Below are 24,732 nucleotides of genomic sequence, written 5' to 3' on the forward strand. Positions count from 1 at the left end.
GATGGCAAACGTTCATTAGCATTGGCACTGAAATGCATCTAATGTGATTCAAAATACAGAAAACGTTTTGATGTGCTATTATTCATCACCAAGAAACCTTGAAACTAATAATACTATATAAAGAAAAAGAGAGCAATAAGAGCAGAATCTTCTCACCGGTGGGGGTAGGGGCTAGAAGGAGATGGGTCCCATATACAGTGATGTCAGAATGAATTTTGCCAAGGTGCGTGTGACTTTGGGGCAGCCATAAGCAACTACAGTGGCTTTAAATATTTCAGTCGGGTTAACATAATACACTCAATAAGCAACAGAACAAACATCTGCAGAGTATACAGCCTATGAATAAGTCATGAATAACATTACTTCACACAAGGAAGAGAAGAAGTCTTGATACTGGTTTAGAGAAAGCTGCTTTTGTCAAAATGAAAACAAAACTATGTGAATACAATAAACTCAAAAGACACCATACTTTTATATCTCAGCAGATAACTACTTACACGTTCTATGTTGGAAGCAGCAAACAGGAGCTGTGAACTTTCTGAGTCATGCACTGCTGTAAATATGAGTTATGAATCACAAGCTTGTTGATATAAGAGATATTCCCAGGATATTTCTCAACACATATTTTCCATTTATTTGTTTATTTGGATGTTCTAATATATGAATGAATAAACAACTATGCATTTCAAGATAGTTATACATATTCAGGTCACAATATAATAAAAATAATAATAACTGGGACATTTTTAGAAGCAAAACGTACTAATTTGACATTTCAATTCAGTCTACTAGTATATTTTAAAAAGTCATCCATAAGTTTATTTCACAAAATTAACTTTACTTTATCATTCAGAGAGTGTGATTTCATAAAGTTTGTCCATTATAAAGGAATAGTGATCAGTACGAATAAAAGACTTATAAGGATTTTACTGTTATTAGTCATGGTGTCAATAATTGTAAAACTGTGATTTTTTTTTCTTTTTCTTACAGTAATCATAACATTAAAATCTGGTATTGTGATGTTTCTATGAACAACAAGAGCAGAATAGATTCAACCATTAAATCAGTGTGTGTAAAGACAAATTAAATGTTATAAAAATTTAAATATATAATAATTAAAGCTGGGCTAAAAACAATGCCATGTAAAAGAGATTCTAGAGAGATGCTTAGGAAATTTTAACACTGAAATTCAGACAAATCTAGCAAAGGTGTATTGATTTTAGAAACACAGAGGAGCAATTCCAGGAAACATGACATCAGCTAGTGCAACATAGCATAACATTTTGCCTAATAAGAGGGAAAGGAGTGGACTAAATATTAAATTTCTCAAAATGGATTAATGAAACTACACACAACTCTAGGTATGTTTGGGAAACAGTTTTGCAACATTGTCAAAAGCTTTTTTTGAAATTACCATAAAAAGACTTTCAAAGTAACATTATATGTAACTGTATGTAATAATATGTAAATTATTAGCTTGATTAGAGCTACAAGTTAAGAGCAACCCAAGCAATAATCAATATTTTCACTATTCTGATATTAGCTACATTAGATAAATCATATTTAAATCAATTATTTTTTTCTCTGTAGGCCTGTAGTCAGTATGTACCCTATAGACTCCCTTGCCACCTCCCTAGTCACCAGCCCCTTTAATCCAAAAACTTAAAAAAGACAAACCGACTTAACTCTAAAGACCCCAAGCTAGCCTGGAGAGCGCCATAAGCATTCCTACCTATGCTCCACAAGTGCTATAGTGGATGAATCCTCTCTCTCTCCCTGGGGAACTATATAAGGAGAAGTCATCACCTTCTTCACACCCCCAATGCACCGCTAATACCTCCAGATGCCATGCAGTACCAAATGACACCTCATCTTTCATTCTTATAAGCGCCGAAGTCCACCGCCGCCAGCATGGGGCCTATCTGCTAAAAGGAGCCTAGCGTCAGACATACAGGGCAACATGCAGCATACCGTTACAAAGACATCTCTATGCACGCTGCCCCGCTGCACACCGAGCACACAGCAAACTGAATGACAAGATTAGGAAAAAAATCTGCATAAATTTGGTATTTCGTAGAATGACAGCATTTGAGATTGTGAATACGTCCCCAGACAGCAAGAGGAAACAAAGGGAGACAGTCTAGATGAACATAGCTGGACTGTTACATGAAGAATCCTCACATCATTTGAGATACGAGGCAAAGCACTGCATAGCCCAAAAAAACGGAAAGACATGGATGACAAAGGTAGTAAAATCTAGGATGCACCTCATGAGCCCATTCGGTTGGATGGAAAAAAAGGCTATAGTAAGAATCCACAGACAGGCTGTCCTCCCCGGCGTCCTCTACATCCACAGTCCAGGAGCACAGGTTCCCGTCTCCATGGCTGTATCACTCCTCACTGTCCCCACATCCTCCTCCACGAGCGGCGGGTGAATGGAGGCTCCTCCTGCCAGCACCGGTCCACAGCTGAGGGGAATCCAAAGCAGAGGCGCAGGACGGGGGAAGGGCGAGCAGAGGCGCTGGAGGAGAGAGGAGAGAGGGAAGAGGAGAGAGGAGGGAGCAGATAGATGGGCCAGTGGGGAGCCGGGCTGGAGCCTAGAACACAGGAGGCCTAAAATGGTCCTGCAGCAACCTCTACCTGCTGTCCGTGGTACTGCACCAAGGATGGAAAGGGAGACGGTGGACCCACATACTCCCTGGCATTCCTGCCATGCTCAGGTGCTCTCCTGGGCTGACCTCGAGCAGAGAGCATCACAGTGCAGAGAGGAGCAGAGGTGTGCTAGAATACTACAGCTGTTAGTCTGCAGAAGGCATCCATGCGGACTGGTTTACACTGGGAATATGAGTAGTGTGTTATCAGAGAAGACTGGATGTATTTACAGGCTTTACTGCAGCAGGAGCTGGATGGGAGCAAGTGGAACATCCTCAGATTAAACATGGCAGTTAATTGTTTGAGTAAATGCTGCAGTGAAAAGAAGGAAAAGACAGTACAGATTTCCTAAAAATGTGGCATGTCAAGGGAGAGAAGAGCCGCGATCAATCCCATTCTCATTAAGACAACAGTGCACAGAGCAGCGGGGTTTGTCCATGCAGGTCACACACACAGCTACCCATTAACTGACCCCAAACTGCTCCAAAAATCAACAACCAGCCTCTTTTATTCCTCAGCTCAGCGCTGCAGTCCAGTCTGGGCCTTAATCAGCACCGCAGTGCTACAGTGGCCACAGTGGGCTGTCTGCTGAATTTATAAGTCCAATATCTACTATTATGTGTCTGCTCTGTTTCTGCTGTCAGAGGTAACTGCAGAGCAGGGCCAGGGCTACACAGAGGGACACACAAACAAACCTCATATAACAAGGCTGTGTCAAGTGTTTGTAAAGGAGATGACTAGTTTCTTTATTACGTAAACAGCTAATGTGATGAGAACCATCCATCCTGCTCCTAATGACACGGTTGCTAGGCAACACAACACAAGCACATTTCATTCACTAGATAACCATATTGTGCAGCTCAGGGTCAATGACTCTTTTTCAGAGGGTCACATCAACAGATTTTGGTGAAAAACTTCAGGATCAACAGTGGATCAACTGTGAGAACAGCTAAATTTAAAACATTGTCTGGACAGGGTCAGGGAGAAATAGACATCTCTTCCTAAGCATACGTTATAAAATACATAAGAGAATGAGATACAAAAATTCTAGTGAAATATGAAACCACATAGCAGATATATGGGAGGATTGGTTCTATTCTGTCATGAATGTGTGGAGCATGTAAACAGTGGTAAAGCTGCCCCTTTACAGACAGGGCCATGGCTGCTCCTGAGGCCCTCAGCAGGCTCCTGCTCCTGCACCTGGCTCTGTGACCTGAGAGCATACAGCCCACTGGCACTGACAGTACCAGGTCACACCACTACAAGCATACAAACCATTCAAAAAGACCAACACCAGAAACGATTGTGGAATGGAGGGAATGCAATAACAAATCTGATCAGGGAAAGAATCAACTACTGCAGACATTCAAACTCTGAGTACAGTACCGGTTTACATTTTGTAAAATGATAGCTGGGTAAAGCTACAGATTTCATATAAACGTTATTCTCTGAAATCAATGTTTTGACTGGTGACTTAAACCAGATGGGAATGAATTGTCTGCAGTCTCAAGAAGGAACACGTCCAAGCTCTCCCACATGTCAGAAGCCACAGCAGTCTTTTTGTCAGATTTGAGAAAACATAAGTAGGTTTGACATACCCAATTTCCCATGAACCCTAGAGGGAAGAGGAGTGTGGCCTCGCTTCCCACAAAGTACCCTGAAGTCACCAGTGAATGTGATTAAAAATTAAAAAAAAATTAAAAATCACCTACAAATACAAGACTATTGTTCCAGGGACAAGGTCAGATGCCCTTTCAAGTACTACAAACCCCTAACTGGACTGTGTTGGAGTAGGCAATGTGGGTGTCTGGCCTAACACAACAAAATAAGACCAGTGAGTAATTAAAATCTTTGAGTAGGCATGTGACTAACTCTTAAGCAACCACTGAACATACATTTCCATCCTAAAATACTATGTTGTCTAACTAAAAGATTCTCAAACATTTAGCACCATCACTAAACTAACTAATTAAACTAGGGTGAAACCTAGATATAATTAAGAAAAAACTGTATTTCTACATTGCAAAAATGTTATTCAAATCTACTGAGTCTCCAAAACAGATTGAACTAAAACCCAGTGTAAAGAGCTATCTGCTGTGTATGTGACATTAACATAATTCTTTCATATCTGGTCACTACATGAATGGTAATCAATCAGACAATGGTAACTGTGAGTAATTAAAACTTTAAACTTTTAGGGCTGCAACTAATGATTGTTTTAGAAGTTGAGTAGTTAGCAATTATTTTTTTGATTAGTCAACTAGTGAAGCAACTGTTTCTTTTGTACATTATGATTTAAGCATATTTTTAACCAAAGAAAAGTTCAAACATGGTGAGTGGAAGATAGAGAATATTTACAAATAAAATCTGTTATGAAAATCAGAGATTTGTTTATGCTATGAGGAATTATTTAATATTGCTATAAAAGGTCTTTTGGTATGTGTTATACAGTTATAAGGTCTGTGTAGTTGAGATAATGATAACGATTATCAAAATACAAATATGGTTATTTTAATTGTTGACTTGCACTACTTCTCACTGTAAACATTAATGTAACATTTCAACTAGAGTCCGACCGATATATCAGCTGGCCGATATTATTGGCCGATATGGGCACCTGGAGACATATCGGCTATCGGCCGATATGCTTGCTGATATGGGCCGATATTTCACGTGGGCATATTATACCTCGTTATAAAGCTTAGACTCTCTACATTATGTTCCTTCAATCCAATTTACAGACAGATAAATGTCCTAATATGTGACTCCGCGTCAGTATTTATCTGCGGTTTAATTTGTCTGTGTCTGTGTCTGTACTGTCCCTGAACACACCCCCAGAGTCACTTCACTCACGTGCTATTGTTTACACCCGCAGCGGTGCGCAACACTGAGATCATATTCTTTTTACGGACAATCGGTTTGAGTCTGGATTAAAAGGACTTTTATTAGTGTAGACTTGTGATGTGAGGAGGAGCCTGTGTGAGCGGTGAGTGTTGGAAATATGTCGACTTTGAAGCTAGTTTTGGTTATTTGTTATTAGCGATTAGCTGCTGTAACTCCCGCACATAAACAGGCTGTTTTCTATTGGCCTATTGTAAAGTGACTATATTGGCCGTATATTTGCTACTGGACCAGCATTGATATGTAAATGAGCTGTGAATAGATGTGTGAATGATCCACCTTTATGCATATAATTAATTACTGCAATTAATATTTGGCTGCAGTTCAGCATAAAATGAATAAACCAAGACTAATCTTGGGCTCGAGTGAGGGAGAGACCGAGTCCCGACACTCAGTCCTGGTTCAGTTCTGGTTTAGTCCTGCTTGCAACAAAACAATCTCAAGAGTCGCTTGGGAGCCGAAAGAGCCAGTTGGTTTAGTGAGCCAAGCCAAAAGAGCCGGTTCTCCAAAAAAAAAAAAAACTGGAATACCCATCACTAGTAGCTAGAATGTGATGCAAAAATGCCATTAGGCCAATCTACTGTATGTAAATATGACGTAAAGAGTCAGAATAACAATAAAAGTTGCCTAAATAAACCCAATTTAGAATCCACTAGAGCCAAACCTAAGTTTTTTAAACAATTCAAGATTTACAGTGAATTTTTATATCACTAAATATATCGGCGATTATATCGGCTATCGGCAGTGTCAACTTCCATTATATCGGTTTCATATCGGCCACAAAAAAAAAAAAAAAAAAATCCATGTCGGTCGGGCTCTAATTTCAACAACCAGACTACACCAAGAACTATATTAAGACTAACCCAGGTCTAGCCGTTCAGCACAACAGGAAGTTTGAGAACCACTGATTTACTCCTTAGCACCAACAAACTTACTGCAACTACAATTCTCTGGCTGAACTTTATCTGCTTGTAGTCTTCCTGCTCCATTAAAGACTTATCGGGGGAGAGTTGGGGTTAGCGCGGCAGTGTACCCAAGTGGTTGCCATGAAAACAAAGCACGCAGACACAGACTTGGTGATCGATAGCCTGCCCACACTCCCGCAGGAGGTCACACCGGCGACAAAAACAAGACAGGACAAAAAGTGCCGGAGCAGAGTTAGCGTATACAACAGAAAATCTAAACAAAAGGACTAAACGCAACATCCAAGGCCAAAAAAGAGAGGTGACAGCAGCACAAAGTGGCAAACAGTCTGACTCACCAGGAAAACTGACCTTCAGTAATGATGGTACAACTCACTGTCACAATATGCCAATTGCTGCTGATAGAAGTAGATCATTGTTGTGGTAGGAGTGTGGGCTTTCTTACCAAAAGTTATAAGTATTTATGAACTCATGACAACGAATAATTAGGAATGCTTGGAATGCATAAGGTAATTAAGGAATAACAAATTTTTAAGACAGTACAAATCAGGTACAGTGTTTACGATAACAAATTTCGAAGCATGATATATTGATGAGGAGAAATATCATGATAAAATGACAATACTGAAACTACTGTACTTTATGCCACTGACACTAACACTTAAAGGCATGAGCGGCAACAAATAATTAGCAATAGAAGTGATTTACTCAACTTTCTACAGTTCAAATGTTACATATTAAAACAAAAATGGCTAAAATGCCCACATTATTACAAACCCCCCCCCCCCAAAAAAAAAACACGACACACAATAAATATTGAGCTCCAAAATATATTGCACCAGCATATTTTTCATATTTTGAATGATAAGTTGATATAGTTATTATAGGGAATACTTGGTATACTGTGTAAATATTTTATTACACAGATTGTTTTGTATTTCTCTGCACTGGCACTTGAACTGGCGATTTGTCTACATGATCACCACAAAACTCTCACAATTTAAGATTATAGAAGATGTTCAGGAATGGCAGTGAATCAGTGGTAAGAGTATGTTCCGACCAACAGTAAAGTGTGCAGTTTAGGCTACATCTAGGTCTACTGAAGTTGTTGTCAATCCCTTATAGTTTATTTATATTGAAAATGGTGATCACCAACTATGGGTTTTACAAAGAAGGACAGGATATGGCTGATACTAGATGAATCAAGTTGAAAATGCTGATATAATTTTTTTTTTTTAGTTTGTAGCAGACTACAACAGAGTTTAACTAGTTTTTATGCAGTTAAAAATGGTGTTTTAGTTTTACAGACAGCAACAAGCACTGTTTACTTGGCACAGCACACTGGATTTCCACTGGATTTATGAGTTTACCACTGCAAAACTGCCAAGTTAAGCACTTAAGATCCTCTGCGACGCTGAAAGAAATTGGTGCTACATTTTTATTGTTCTGGTGTATTGCTAAAACTGGTTGAAGCAAAATAAAGGGAAAGAATGTCCAGTTTGATCAATTTTAAAGGTGTTTCTATGGCTATGCCCTCGCTCTGCCTGGAATGTTCCACAACAGCTCTATCTTACGTTAATTAAATTACAAGTGGTTTTATAGCTCAAAAACACCTAGAAAAAAAGACATTGTGCCTGTTTCCTCTCCACAGAGCTGACCAGTAACTTCGTCTCGTTTGGTGTCTATGAAGATATAATGGCTTAACACCATATTGTGACACTTTCTAGTCAAAGCAAAAACGCCACGGTCTCCAACCTTTTTCTCCTAGTGAGGTATCTTCACAAAAAGAAAATGCCAAAGAGCTACTAATTTTAGCTGTCATAAGAAATTGAGCATAGGAAAGCCTTGGATGGGGAACAGTTAGATACATATAAAACACAGACCTCTATCCTTTTATTAGTGTGCAAAGTTAGGCATCAAAATGATACATTTAAAATGGCAGTTAATCAAATTTGAGCCATTCAGCACAATATGTATAATTCAGAATTTCTTTTGCGAGCTACTTGGAAGGGGGTGGAGAGCTACTGGTAGCACCCGAGCTACAGGCTGGAGACCCCTGCAATCATATTTCCATGGAGAAAAGCATTTGACGGACACTTCACCATAATATATATATTGTATATATTATACAATATATTATATTGTATATATATTATACATAAATATATTGTAGAGTTTGAAGTATTTGTGACACTGTGAATTTTGCAGTTTAAAGATTGCAGCTGCTTTTTAGCACAGACAATCACCAGCTGGCAGCAAAGATAAATCCATTAAATTTAGCCTGGTTAGAAGCTTGGTAGCAGCACTGGCAGTCCATCCTCACCTTTGCTTTGCCTTTCTTTGTGTGTGAAAAATCTGGATAACCCATACACCCCCCTGTTGTTTGAGATCCCTGCCTAAGCCTGTTTTATTGGGTCATTCCAGTTAGCTGTAAGTGGCATGACAAGCCCCTAAAATGATGTATGCATGCAGTGTGAGAGGCCAGCGTGGGTTACTCTCCTGCTCCTCTCTCTCCTGTATGTGTCCTATATGAGCATTTAGCTGTGAATGAGCGATCCGTCTCCACTGCTTGTAACGGCATGATTACAGCAGGTGGTCAGGTCCATTATTAATAGTAAATGAGCGAACCCCTCAACTAAAGGTCTTCTTATTGATCCTCTATTCTCCAGCTTGTCTTAATGATGATGTTCTTCTGTCTTTCTCCCACTGCGATGTAATCAGGCTTGCATATTTACTACCTGTGAGTCACTGGAATGAGCAACAGGTCCACGACGCAAATGAGGTTGGATGGTACCTAAAGTTTGAGGAATATTTTGGGGAATACTGGAATACTGGCATACTGTGAATATTTTTCATTTCTCTCTCTTTCTCTCTCTCTCTATACATATACATATATACACACACACACACACATATATATATATATATATATACAAATACAGAGAGATAGAGAGAGAGAGAGAGAGAGCTTTAAGAAATTCTTGGTTAACTATGGACATGCAAAACGATTAGTTAGCTAAGAGGAACAGTCACTACATCTTATATGAACATGAATCTAACTCAAACTACACCCTCAAGAACCTATGCTCACATGAGTTCATGCAAAAGCAACTATTTATAGACCAACTGTATAATATAATAAAAAAACTGTATGATATAATACTAATATTAGTATTAAACTAAGTACTAAGTACTAAAGTAGTACTAAGAAGTATAGTATACTAAGAAACAACATGCAAATTAAACTCATGATTCACTCCCAAACTAGTTCACTCTTATAGTCTTCTTCCTTCTGCTGCTGTCCAAAACAAAGCCTTGTAATCTAAATAAAGTAATCGCCAATGAACACAAATTTTGTTAAACTAGAACACTAACACTAACACACAATTAATCAACCAAACAGACTGATTTTTTATTGGGATGCCAGTCTTTTTATACAGATAAATGAGTTACAATGGAAGAGGTGGGTGTAAAAAAAAATAAAAAAAATTAAAAATTATATCATTATATCGAAAATGAAAATTACTATGGATAATGACAAAAATCACATAAAGCTGACCAAATGAAACCTTTGCTGAAAGGTTTGGGATGTTCTTAATCCATATTTAATTAGGTCTTTTTAAAATCCAATTACTATTATTTTGTGTTAAATTACATTCTATCAAAATCAAATTAGAAATTCGAACACTAATTGATATTAGCAAATACTGTTTTTTGGTCACAACAGCATGACAAAAATCAGATACTGAAAACATCTACACAGGACCTGTATTCAAGATTATAAGAAATGCTGGTTCGAATGTGCACACACCTCGCTACGCCTAAACTGATAAGATGAACTCTGATCCAAAGTGAGTGAGAATGTTCCGCAACTTCTTTAAAGAAGGCAGAGGCATTTGTCACTTGTGTTTGCCCCTTTCCCACTTGAGACAGCCCTCTACCCTCTCTCTATCTACAAAACTAGGAGCATGCATCTTGATGAGGATTAAACAGGCAAACAAGGAACTACAGGGAATACACAACAGAGTTTAGAGTGAGGATGTCACAGTGTCAAATCTGAGTGGTACAATTATTGTGAGAAGAAACATTTAATCTGCGTAAGCAATATGGCACTCAAATTGCCACCTCTATGCAGATTAGTCATATTTTATTCTTGATACAAACTGCTAGACCTGCAAGATTAATTGTAATCGAATCTAAATTGCAATTTCAATGGATGTAAATTAGCAAATCGCAAAGGCTGCAGTTTTTTAAAAGGCATAATTTTCTTCACAAACAACAAAATATCGCAGTTTATTCTGTTTTATTAATCTGCTAACCCTGTAGTTCAGAACTGGACAAACATGTTCTGAAATGTAATTCTTATATAGTTTATCAGTTCAGTCTTTTTGTTTTGTTTGTTTATATGAATTAAATGTGAACTGAATCTTATATTAAAGCATGAACGGGTAGCAAATCTAGTCACAATTACAATGCTTATCAGAAAAATCACAATTAAACAGTTACATATATTTATTTTGGGATATGAATGGATATAATTTTTTTTTTATTATGATTATAAAGTGTTTGTGATTACATTGTAACATCAATATTCCCAATTATTAGTAAAATTGATTCATCCTAACCCCTATTACAGAGGACTGGAAACCTACATGAGATGATATACCGTAACAGAGTAATAACACTGGTGATTGGATGCACCCATGGCGATCAATACACAGAGGGGTGAGCCAGTGGGAGTCTATTGCAGGTCAATATAGAGAATTAATAACTGCGACTGACTGTGTATCTGTGTAAAAGAGGCCTCAACCCAGCATAGGGTTCCTGAACCACTTTTTGAATGTCCAGTCAAATTATCTTGGTTGATCTTGGCTACTTATTTGTTATTTTTACATTTTCCTAAGAAAAGCATTTGAATAGCTTCATGGGAAAACCAATAAAATTATTTTATATTGATGGAACAGCTACTGGCCTCTGCAGGTGAGAAGTATCAATTATATTAATTAACTTTTAGCCTATGCGCTTATAGCCATGCTGCTATGGTAAGAACTGGATAAGACACTCCACTCCACTGTCCCTGTGCGAGATCAATTAGTGGCCGCTCCATAGATACTGCAGCCCATGAGAGCTCGAGCCCAGAAAGAATCCCCAAACGGGACAACATTTTTTGTGAAATCAAACTTGCCATGTTCGGCTGACAAGGCATCGTCAGTTTTCACAATGGCCAGATTTTATAGGGATTCTTCTCTGTTTTCACAACATGAAATGTTTAAGTCCTCAAAGAGCCCAAAAATTTGCTTTGTAAAATTCAGAATTGCCCTGCTCTGATTTGTCAGAACGTCTCACAGGTGGGAGGCACCAGCCCCCATTAGAAAAAATCTTTTTGTCATTATGCTCCAATGAGCACAGGCCTTTGGAAACAATACGGCACCATCTTTGGTTCAAATCTTATTATACTTCCATGCTTATAGCACAAACTGCTAGCTAAGCATAGGTGTGATTTAAATTAATATACCTTTGACTCACCGGTAAGGCTTTCATGTTGCTAAATGTACCCTATATGGAAACACTTTTATAATAAAAGGTCAGGTAAGGTAATTGAGTTCAGATTTGGAGCGGAGCTGAGGTGATAGATTTCTTTCATTACATGTGTAAAAACATATGGATATTAAGAGCTGCTTGAACGGCCTCTTGAGGGAGCACATGGTTTGTAAATGCTCCAACAGAGCCTGGGTGCAGCTGCCTCCAGCCCATAATCCTTCTCATTCATATCAGAGCTCTGTGAAGCCATCAGATTAGTGCTTCTGGTTAATCTACTGTCAATGAATGAAAACCATCCGCTGCCCTGTGCTGTGCTGCCTGACTCTAAAAGATAGGATTCAGAAGAGCAAGGAGGCCACTGTTTTACTATTTTAGCTCACAGCTACTACATGTGTCTCTAAATGTGTCTCTAACTGTGTCTATATGTGTCTAAATGCGTCCCTAAATGTGTGTAGGTAAGTGAGCAGGATCAGATGCACCAAACACACCGTACAGACCTGATTATAACAGTCTGCTGCACAAAGGGACAGGGGAGTATTTAAGAACCTGAACTCTGGTCAACTTTGACCCCTGAAGCCAACAGAGATTTGCAGGTGGAGGTGAGTTCAAAGATGAAAACCTCAGTCTGGCATTTGCTAAAAGGAAACAAAGGAAAAAAAACAGTTCAGAGACTGGTCTGTTCTGTTGTTATTAAAATAACTCTCATTTCACAGTATAATTTGTTTTAAATGGCTTCCTCATTTTCTTGCTTATGAAGAAAGAATGTGGGACATTGTTTAAGTCTTCACTCCATCAAACTGTAAAAGCCGACACGAACAATAAGAGAAGACAGCATACATAATATGAAAACAGCACAAATCAATAGAATGCTTCACTTCATCAGCTTAGACAGCTTCTAATACTAATGTGTTCCCAAAATATATTGATCTTTTTCAGTTTATTTTTATCGATGCAAACAAACTTTTCAAATAAACAAATGAAATACGCCTACATGAGTCTTGTACTGAATCTGTGATATTCCACAAATTCTGGCCAATCCCACAAGTTTAGGGAGACTGCTCCACCAAGTGGTCATGAGAGAAACATATCAATAAAATAAGATAAAACATCAGAAAATCATTCAATTCAATACAAGTACATGTAAAATCATATTTTCTTAATCATTTCATTTCAGTACTGTGCATTTGCTCAATATCAAGTGCATGAATAAACAACATAACAGCAACCACCCACTAAGACAAAAAAATATCTTTGTCACATGAACTTGGTGACCAGCAGGGCTACCCATAATAAGACAGCAAGATGAATCGCAATTTAAACTTTTACAAATGTTCTGTAATGTGATTCATATATTAGGGTTTCAGTTCATATTTCAGTCTTCTATACGTGTTTAACATGTGAACTTTGTTTGAAAAGACCCCCTACTGATAAAATACAAACAGTGCATCTAATCACAATCTCTCTCAATGCTTGTCTAAAAAACACAATTAGATATCGTTCCCAAATCTTGCAGCCCGAACCCATAAAAAACACATTAATATCTGCTTTCCCTGATACATAACAAGGCACAAACAACAAAACCCTGCCATGTTAACTCTAGGAAAACAACTTTAAACAGCCTCTTTGCTCCTCCACACCCAGAGTGTCAGACTGCAGTGTCCACAGAGAGAGGACCTGACCTCCTTCATTAGCCAGAGCACAGATGTGTGGACTTGGACTGGTTCTGCCTCAGCTGGAGTGTGGTCCTCTGAGTGGAGCTACAGCAGCTTGTACAGCCTCAGTAACATCACGGACCGCTCTGACAGACGCCATCACGGAGAGTTATTTATACCAGCGCTGTGGACAGGATGTTATGCACTGATTCTTCAAGCTCCTCAACACTGTGTGCTCTGTGCCTCTGCTATAGACTATACTGTAGTTTACACTATACTAAAGTACTGGTGGTAGTCACACCTGGAACGAGGGCTGTACAATAGGAGGAAAGACAACAGACGCTACTCACAAATAATGTTTTTAAATTTTGCTCAATAAATTACTAAAATAGATCTAATCATGTTATTGAAAAGTCAAATAAAAATAAGAAATAAATGTTAAAGATGATCTATGCAACTTTTCCGGACAAACAGGTGGCGGCACTGGGCAAGTTAAAGGTCAGATCTGTGGAGAGGCAATTCCACTCTCAGTTGAATGTAGAGTAGTTTTAAAAGTTGAATTCTTTGCTCAATAAATTATATTGTTTTTGGTTTTTTTTACCATAAAAACACCTGCATTTTCTGCCAGATAGATCAGTTTAATGCTACGTTTGCTTGGTTTTTTTTTTGTTTTTTTGTTTTTTACAGTAAAGCAAGGTCTGAGGTCTTGTCACTTATAGAAATGATCAGGTTTAACATTTGTGAATTCACCTTTTGGATTTTTCATTGCAAAATACAACATTACCAAAAAGAAAAACTGTTTCTCATCTACGAGTATGGCATTATCACATTCTGTAATCCGAAAACTATCCCTTAATACATAAAAAAAATCATTAAAGATTTTTTTGAAGCTTGGCATGGTGTAAATGTCTGTTTTGCTGGTGTGATCCGTAAGCCTTCTGGCCTACTGTGCCCTACAATACCACAGCTGATGACGGCAGCGCAGTGTGAGGCAGCCACATGTTAAAGGCCGTGTTAACATTTGGATTCCATGTTGTTCTCCCTCACAAAGAGCGCTGAACTATCTGCATGCTCCCAGGTGAGTCAAATGTCCCGGGGTCGTCCCTCCTCCACACTCTCTCTCTCCCAGAGCGCCACAAAAATACGATTTGGAGAGGGGAAAATTACATTAGGAACCCGGTAATAACAGTGAGAGGAGACGCGTGTGTTCCGTGCATTTGTCATCTGAGCCAGTTGCATTTTTAGATTCTGTTTGCTGCAAATGTACAAAGTAAACGAGGGCAGCAGTTGTTACAAGTCGAAATAGAACTCTAATAAGACTGTAAAAATAACACCAAAAGAGATGACAGTGTGTTTTTAATATTGGATATGTTAGCTGGGTGTTTAAGGACAAAGGGTTAGATCAGTCTTCAGCTAAAGTACTTTTATACTCTACAGCTGGTAGTTCACAAAAGCACACAAAAAGGCTAAACCACATGCTAGTGTTTAAGCCAGTCAAACATATTTATTTAAAGATCCTGTATTATGCATTGTTGGTATGAATGGATTGGTTTTAAAGTGCTTTCAAAAACATTTAGCACTTTGGTCCATATGTTATATAAATTAATCAAATATAAATAAAATATATTTATGGAGATAGCAATTCAGTCCTAATTTCTGCGTACTCAAAACATTCTTGTTGCCAGTAGTCTTTTATTATTATGTAAATGATTTAACAGGCATATAGGGCTGCAATAAATATTTATATTGTGGACTGAGATGTACTTAAAGAGCCTATATTACGCTATTTTCTAATCTATGTTAAAATGTTGTGTCCTTGACAAAAACATAGCCAGAGCAGTGTTTTGTTTCATTCACATGTTTAACTCACAACCCTGCATATTTAGGCTTTTACTTCTTCTCTCAAACAGAAAACACAATGTTCCACATTGTGATGTCATGTGTTTTTAAACTCCTTCTACCTTCACTAGGATCATCTGGATGATTTGTGGATGAATTGCCAACATCTACTGAACTAAAGGTAAAAGGTAGCTGTTAACTGTTAACCACTCCATGACATCATAAGGTGGAACAGAGCATTTTTAAGTTCGGAGATGCAATTATAATGGTATGAATGAAACAAAACACAACTCCAGATACGTTTTTGATGAGGTAGCAACATTATAACATGGCTTAAAGCTCACAATCCATTGTGTGTAATATAGGACTATAGATTGCTTTTTAGAGAATAATTACTGATAAGGCAATAAGTAAAGTATATTCATTTAAATCACAAATTGCCTGTTCTTTTTGATTTACTGATTTAATAATGTGTCTGTCTTTGTTAGATTGTCTATTAGACAATTAGAATAAGAGGATACCCATTTGGTAGATGTTTACACTCTCAAAATGCCTTGATTTGTTTTATTATTCAAAACTGAAAGAGCACTATTTGTGATTATGATATATATAAGAGCACCTATAGACAGTAGCCTTTATGGTACTACTTAATGATAATTTTACATCCTATCAACTTTTGCTGTTCAAATAAGGTTGTCATCAAAAAATAGATACTATTACTAACTGATACTAAAACTAGTATCAAAACTAGACACTCATTTCAGATGATACTGATACTAAAAAAGTCACATTCCCAGAACAGAAATGAACCTTTCCTGAACAAGCATAAGACCACACAGACTAATAAACGCCCATGGACCGACTCAGACGATTGAGGGATTACACAGATATAATAGCACATGGTAATATAGAAGAATGTACAGTGACTTAATGTTGAAAATCACATTCTATTGTCTAAATAAACAGTGTTTTTATTAGCATTGTGGTATCAAAATGGAATCAGAGTATCGAGTCTATCCCCTAGTATTGAAATTGAGTTTGACATTTTTATATTGTGACATTACTACATTCAAATCAAACAAAGCCTTCTCAATATGCATTTCCTTGGCTGGGTAAAATGCACAAAGCGTGATTAAAAAAACATCAGCGGGTGGTATTTTTGGAGCTCTCACCTCCACATAGAGACACACGGGCAGAGTCATTCACACTTCTCTCTGCTGCACACAGCTCACACCTCCCATCGCAGTAGCTCCATCTCCATGGCTCTATCAAGGCTGATCCCAACAGCCGCTCACACTCAGCTCCTGCCTGCTGCCACGACAACGACGCAAACATTTACCAGTTAATTCAATCCCAAATGAACTAGAAATGTATTATGCAAAATTGTGGTTCGAATAGTATCTTAGGAGGATAGGACTTTCAAAATGATTGTACAAATAAAAATGTGATTTTTACTAGGCCTGTCATGATGAATGCTATGTCAATTTATAGATCAATGTTAGAGGGAACAATAATTTTTGAGAGTCAATATTTATCGTGTGTACTTTTTCCTTGCACAACCGGGAAATTGTTGGTTATTTTGTGTAAATATACGCATAAGATTTGAACTGTAGAAGGTTGAATTAATCACTTCTATGACTCATTACAGATGCAAAATAAGTACTAAAGTGTTTCATTCTACTACTATTTCTTGCAGCTCATTGTTCTTTGTTTTATTGTAGGTTTAGAACAGTTTTTGTGATAGAACTCTGTTCTTGGTGTCTCTTTGTGTCAGTGGTATAGATTAGTATTATTATTGTTTATGTCTATATTTACTTCAGCAATAGATCACGCTTCAGAATTTGTTACTGTGACATGCCTAATATTTCCAGCACAAAACTTGCAGCTGTGGTGGTCACAATAGTTTACAGCAGTGCTGAACAATTAACGAAAAATATCTCATTGTGATTTTTCACATAAGCATTGTGACTGAGATTACATTTGCAATTTATGTTAATAATAGGACTCAAAGTTCATATTTTAAGAAGATTTGACAAAAAGACTGAAATATTAACTGACAAATACACGAATCACATTTCAGAACAATTGTACAATTCTAAACTACAGAGTTAGCAGTTTTTAGGCAGAATAAGACAGGATATTTTGTTGTTTGTGGAGAAAATTATAGTACTTCAAGAACTGTAGTCTTTGTGATTTTCAAATAGCGTTCATTCAAATTGTGATTTCAATTAATTGCACTAAAAGCTCATCAAAGTTCATTTTGCACAATATGTCTCCTTTAATAGAGCAGGCTTGTATGTAAAAAGGATGGTGATGACTAACTTGGTTGGGATGGGGAAGTACATGTTTTATAAAACTGGAAAGAAAACAGAATTACATGAACAGGCTTGAATGAAACAAAACAAGTCCAAAGTTTTGATGAAGGGAACATAAAAAACGTGGCTTAAACTTGCCATAATACAACAAGCAAACCTTTGTTCTAAGTGCTGACTTGTGTATTGTCTATTACTTGTGACGTTGGATCAAAGCAGAGGAGGGTCAGGTCAGGCTGCACTCTTTGTGTGACCCCTCTCTCTCTCTAAGTGCAGAGCCTTCACGGAGCTACAGCTGTTTCCGTGGACACAGGACAGAAGATGTGTTAATATTATAGGTTACATGATCCTGCCCTGTCCCTCCATGACCTGCACTCTCATTGTTGGCACACCTGGAGCCGTGCTGAGCGTCCCTTCTACAAACCCCTCAATAATCTGCAGTACCTCAGTGCAATTCTGAATGTTTTGCCAACTTCATTGATTGTGATTAATCTTTCAGGGACATAATGGTTTTAACTTTTCTGGTGGGGCTGTGCCGCTTGCTGGTCACCATGGAGATGTTGTTGTTTTGCCTAGAACTTTTTGCAGTATGCCAATAAGCTTAAACTATTACTACTACTAGTAGTAGTAGTAGTAGTAGTTACTTATTGTGCATGAATTCAATTACGACTATACATTAGTACAAATACCTTGAAAACATGCATTTGTATTGTCTGCAGGGTTGCCACTACATAGATCCAACCTATAACTTGTCTTGTTATCTCCATGGGGATAGATGTGTTTAGTACATTTAATGTCATACTTTCTAGGCAAAGCAATAACATCTCCATGGAGACAAGCAGGTGGCAGACCCTGTTCCAAAAATGTTACACAATGCACCTTCAAGTTTGTGAATTATGAATATTGGCATAATTGAGTTACTACAATAGCCAAAGCCTCAAAACGGTATTAAGGAAGCTGTGCCTGATTTCATCCATGTAATAAAGTAAAATCTGTTTTGCCCCAATACAGATATACTGTAAAAGCACCAGCCTTAGGGTCAAAATGAGACCACTGTCTGCTGCCTCCATTTAATTTCAAAACATTCCAGGAAGTAGGGCTGATGTGGTAGAATGCTAGTTCTTCTTGCTGTATTGCAAAACTCTGCTTTGGCCTCTAAATGTTGTAATAAGCACTTAAACTGAATAGCAGTGAATAATTATGATGCTAGGAGTGGGTTAGGAAAGTGAGGAAAAAGTTTAAAGTTGTTTTTCATATTTTTATACAGTAAAAATCTCATATAGTGCTTTTAATATAGCTCTTAGTAATAAAATACCTTGTTTTCTTGCACTGTGAAAATAATCCCTGTGTTGATATATTAATAATGTTGTCATTTCTTAATAACACTATGCTATTCCTAATAATCAGTGTCTGTCATGCTCTGAGAGTGACAGGTAACTTAAAGAATCACAGAGTACTGTGAACTCTCTGACTGAAGAAGCAGATATATTTAGATGTTATAAACATGGTATGTATATAAATCATGATCTACGCGTTAAGAAAATTGTAAATCTTTGACACATCGCCCATCCCTACTCCATTAGTGTTGTCACAATACTAAAATTTCAAATTCGATTTTGAAACCAATACCGATTCAGAGCCCACAATGATAATGGAAAAGCACTTCTTTAGACAATAAAAGAAGATTTTTAACATAGTGGTCCATGGGCATATACTAATTAATGTGCTTTTATATTTGTTTTGCTACAGCTCAAGGCCATTTTAAAGCTATTCAGGAAAGGTTTATTTCTGTCCTGTGAATATGACTTTTAATTGATACCTGGTCAAATGAGAACCTAGTTTCGATAGTTATAGTCTTGATTAGTATCTGTTTTTCAATACTTTTGACAACCCTATACCCTACACTTGAATGCTTATTTGAAAAAGACCTAAAAATAAAAACTTCACTAAAGGCATAACAGGGAACTTTAAATGGAAAACAAAATTTGAATTTGTTGCAACCACGAACATACTTCCCCACAATATTGTAATAATATCATATCATCAGATTTAGATATCATCACTTAGCAATCTGAGACAATAACCCATTCTGGATAATTCCCATATGACCATCCCAGCTGCTTTAGTGAGAATGCACCCTGGATAATAGCTAGTCAGTAGGAGGGCTAACACGCAGACATACCCTGACAGACAACAGCTTTTCCATTACTTTTCCCATGTGCCTCAGAAATAGCTACAAGCAAATCAATCCCAACAGCTGTCACTTTAAGGCTGTGTACCGGTGTGAAGGTGTGGCATTGTCTTTGGAAAATAATAAGTGAGAAGAAGAAAGGTTTTATTCAGTAAACCTATGAATACAGTTGAATTGTGAACTTTAAAAGTTATGGTATACCATTTGCAACATAATGGGTCTGTTCAAACCTCAGTCAAATGCCTGCTGTTGTTGTGTCCCTGGGCAAGATACACCAATTTTACTCCAATAAGACAGTGAAAGCCAAATCACTATGACTGATTCCCTGTGGCAACAATTTTATTCCTGTTTATCCGTAATCAAAATTCACCTAGTAATCACCTTTCAGATGTTAAAATCCATTGATGCTGAAAATGTTGATTTCATTATAATGGGTAAATGCATTTTATTTAATAATTTGATGAAACCTAAATTAAACCAAAACATGCGTGTATTTCCTACTTTTTAGGGATGACAGATGGCTAGTTAAATCAATAATTGTAATTATTCGGGTTAAATTGTAATTTCAAAAATAAAAAAATAGACTACAAACATTAACTTTTCTTACTTACATTAAGGAAGTTTCATAAAGCTGATTTTACACTTGAGAAATTATGACAACAATAACAGGAATTACCCAAAAGGATGTGTCTGTTGTCTGGCCAATATTGTCAGTCATCATCAGTCATCAAAATGTGATGTTTCTTCTCACAATAGCAACACTAAAACTAGAAATCGTGACATCCCTACCTTTTCCTATGTTTTCACAAAAACTTTCAGTCAGGAATCACAACCTGCCTCTCAAGTCATCCCATAAAGGCACTCTCTCTATTCCTTTTCTCCAGTTCTTTTTATCAACATGTCTTCTTTTCACCACAGCAGCAGAACCATTAGCCTTCTCAGCCTCTCCATCTCTTCCTCTTTTCCACCGCCAGCATCTAGGCAGTTTACTTGGTAAAAAATCTCTAAATCTCTACAACTGCTGATGCTTTTACCAGCTGGGATCAAAGCAAATTTCTCAAATTTATTCTAGCTCAATATATCTTCTTAAACAACTCCTGATAGAGAGCTAACATTCTATCTCATATTATTCCACGCCTACTCGCCTGAAAATAGCCCGTTAAGATCTTTGCCTGTTAGCATGCATGGCCAGTCACACACTACAGTAGACAGGGCATCCATCTCCAATATCTGACTGGTTTTGCTTCTCGACAATTCCTCAGCGGGTCCCAGCGAGTGTGTCAGCATCTGTCTGTGCCATAAATACTCCCAACCCAACTCTCCTCTCATCTCAAGTCAAATACGAAAGAGAAGAACAAAGAGACAGAGGAGAGACGGAGGAGAGAAAGAGTTTTTAAAGAAGACAACAAGCTGTGTACTCAAGGACGTGCAGGCAGGCTGACGTTCAGTCTCATGGAGCAAGATAGAACAGTGCGCAATTGCCAGGCATAGACTCATGTTTATATGGATAAGAAGAAGAACATTAGCATTTAACCATCACACCATCCATGCCACTATCACTGTCAGCAGCTCTCTAACTCAATAATCAATCCTGTTCACTGAGTACAGACAACACAGGAGAGAAATGCTATGTTATCGTTACATTCAAAGAGATCTATAATGTTCATAAAATGTGGGGTAGTTGGGTCCTGGTTTATTACTAGTTAGTTCTAGTTAAGTCTTGGCTAAGTCCTGGTTTAGTACTACATAAGTCATAGTTTTGATCAGTTTTATTCCTCATATTTTGGAGATTATAACAATAACTCTAAGATATTTTAATCCATTATGAAAGTGCAGCTTATTACAAATACTATGTCAGAATTATAATAATTTTAACTCTTTCATTTCAACTTTTGCTTATTTTCAAAAATAAACAGATATTTTACACTGGATAGCAAAACAGTTCCATATCTTTTTGCCTAGATCTGATGCTGCTGTGGACCAGGTTTAGAATCATCTGTAGTAGTGCAGGTTTAGGGGTGCTTTAGGTTTAGTTCAGAACTAGTTTAGTCCCGTTTTGTCGAGATTTAGAGTAGACCATTTAACTCAATGAAGAACACTGCAAAAATACATGGTGCAAAAGTTTGAGCACTGTTCTAGAGAGTTAAGACTTGGAATTTAGTGTCACGAGCCACTATAATGCTCATTTCACGCTTGAGATCTCATTGCTGTGGAGGGTTATTAGAACTTTAAGTGCGGATGGGGAGAGAGTAATGATGACTATCTGCAGCGCCTGTCTCTCGATTGAATCTTCTTGTTGTATATAGACCCGTTGTGCTTATATACTGTCTGACAGAAGCAGGTCACTCAGTTAACACACAAATGTAGTGTTCTGGTGTTGCTTTAGCATACCACAGGCAACATCTCCAACATAAATACTCTGACATGAGCGAAGATAGACAGTTGTTGCAAAAAGATTTCAGTCAATGTTTTTATCCCATTTTGTCCCCAAAATGGGCCACAATAGACATAACTTACCACTGTATAATTGGTAAGCTATTTAGGTCTTATACAATGGTAAAGGAATGTGCATGTAATAAAACACATGTAAATGTGTATATTTACATTTTCATTGCAAAAACTAAATACTGAAGACAGCTATCACCTACAAAAACTTCACAATCCTCTTGGCCCATATGGAGATGTTCACATATGACATCTTCAAAAACGTGCAGCCTGGATGTTAAAGAAGGCGGGAAAACATGTTAGATAGGTGATTTACCGTAATTAGATGCGCATCACACGCTGGATGCTTTCCCACCAAAGTCTCATTAACCTATTAGACTGTAATAACGGGAGTATGACAACATTTACATAGGCTACAGCGAGCGACTGTGGGATGTTTTAATGCTGTGAGGACAGTAAGTGTTGTGTAAAGCTCGTCTGTCTGAGTCTAGTGAAAAACATGGCCTGGTTAGTAGACTTCCCTCCTCAGGAGTAAACAGCGGGTAGTGGCGTGATGTCTAGGCGGACACACCCCCTCAAGGCTGCGGCCAGTGGAGCAGCAACGCCGCGGTAAACAAACGGCTACTCGGCCCGGTGTCTGCGACATCACACGCTCATCTTCATTACACAGGGGGAGCCTATCATTAGCACTAATAGGCCAGAAGAACACAAACACGTTGTCCCCCTAACCTTTAAGTGGCAGACCACTACACACATGACATGTTAATCAAACGCACACGCATTCACACACGCTTTCCTCCCCGCCTCTCAGCTGCGCTCTCACGGCTGTCGGACGTAGCTCACCTTGCTTGACACATTTGAAACGAACCGGGTCTTTGCAGTGCTTGATCACGGCCAGCACGTCCCGGGTGGTCAGCCCGGCCACTGGCATGTCGTTGACCTCCAGCAGCAGCTCATCCTGGGCCAGTTTGCCGCTCTGGATGAACCCCTTCCCCTGCTTCACCTCGCCGAAGAAGGGGAACTGGCCGTTTTCCGCGCCTCCCTTTAGCTCGAAGCCCAGCTCCCCTTCCTTCCCCCGGCTTATCACAGCTTCGTGGACTTTGTTGGTCCAGTGGTTTTTCTTTTTGAGGCTTTTAGACATCGTTAGGGCGAGTTTATCTCCGCGGGCTGGCCCATACAACAGTCCTCCTACCGTGTCATTTCCCTGCCTTTGTGCGTGCAGCCTCACATCGCCCGTGGCTCCATCATCAGCGGTGCACGCCAGGCGCAGTGTCCGCTCGGCGAGCCGCGGAGTCGGCCGATGGGCTGCGGTACAGCTCGGCTGCGAAGCGAGAAATTTTCACACTGTCAGGCTCTCACAAATGCAAGAGACAGATACTGGCGGATGACCCGGATGTGAAGCCTGAAGGAGGGGAGAGATGAATGGTTCTGGTTCGGCGTAAAAGGATGGAGAGAGGAGGCGCTTCACTCACTCCACTGCCACGGGCGCTTCCTCAGGCTCGCTCTGATCACACAGCGGTTAGCAGCAGGCTCTTTAGAGACTGCATTGTACTGCAACTGTACCAAGTTGAACTCAGTTTTTTGCAGCGCGAAAGTGAATAAAGCAAAATAAAAAGCGAATTTAGGACATTTTACGTACTAATACAATTCCTTAGCTGTTAGTCTATAACTATTGCCTAGTAATTTGGTTTGGCTAATATCCACTTTGTCACTCCTCAGAGGGTAATGCCGCCTACCGACATGATTATTAGTGGTAAACTGGAAATAAGTTGATCATATAAATCCAGGTTAAGCAAATCAAAATAATTCATTGCCTTGGATAATTATGTGTCCCACCAAAGTTGCTTCAAATGCTTTTAGTTTTGCCCATTCAGTTAGACTATATTGGCCGAAGTGTTTTTCCCTAACCCATTTGGCCACATGTACCTACTCTGTAGTAAGAGTATTGTTGAGCTTGCAGGCATTATTGCTGTCAAAATCCATTTGTTAACATGCAGCGTACTTTCTGGACTGTAATGTGAACTCACCTGCTCCTCTGACGCCCACAGCACTAGGCAGTATCTAACATAGTCACTGTCTGCAGTTACACTGCCTCCAGTAATAGGTCATGATATTCCAGTTAAAGAAATGCTACATTGCTATATTTAATTTGTTTCTAGACTACAGGATTTTAAATTATGTGTCCCTTATAATAACTGGTATTATGACAAATCTAGGCCTTGCTGTGAATGACAAATCCTTTAGTAGCCATTACTTTTTCATATGCAGTTGCTATT

General features: G+C 38.4%; 1 protein-coding gene across 8 annotated transcripts in view; it reads right to left on the bottom strand.

The window, feature by feature from the left end:
• Window positions 1-23,861, bottom strand: part of LOC110166823 (membrane-associated guanylate kinase, WW and PDZ domain-containing protein 2-like) — a 97,832-nt gene extending 73,971 nt beyond the window's left edge. For 6 of the 8 annotated variants that reach the window (XM_055155252.1, XM_020932132.2, XM_055155248.1 and 3 more), the window contains exon 1: window positions 23,300-23,861. In XM_055155252.1, coding sequence (XP_055011227.1) covers window positions 23,300-23,597 — 298 coding nt within the window. In that variant the 5' untranslated portion in view covers window positions 23,598-23,861. Of the gene's footprint in view, window positions 1-16,680; window positions 16,911-23,299 lie in introns of those variants that run through there. The other 2 variants (XM_055155251.1, XM_055155250.1) reach the window with 2 other exon arrangements.
• Window positions 23,862-24,732: the final 871 nt, after the last annotated feature.

This window comes from Boleophthalmus pectinirostris, unplaced genomic scaffold, assembly GCF_026225935.1.
Source record: "Boleophthalmus pectinirostris isolate CB_2022bp ecotype Guang Dong unplaced genomic scaffold, ASM2622593v1 HiC_scaffold_2, whole genome shotgun sequence".
In the NCBI taxonomy this organism is placed as follows: Eukaryota; Metazoa; Chordata; class Actinopteri; order Gobiiformes; family Gobiidae; genus Boleophthalmus; species Boleophthalmus pectinirostris.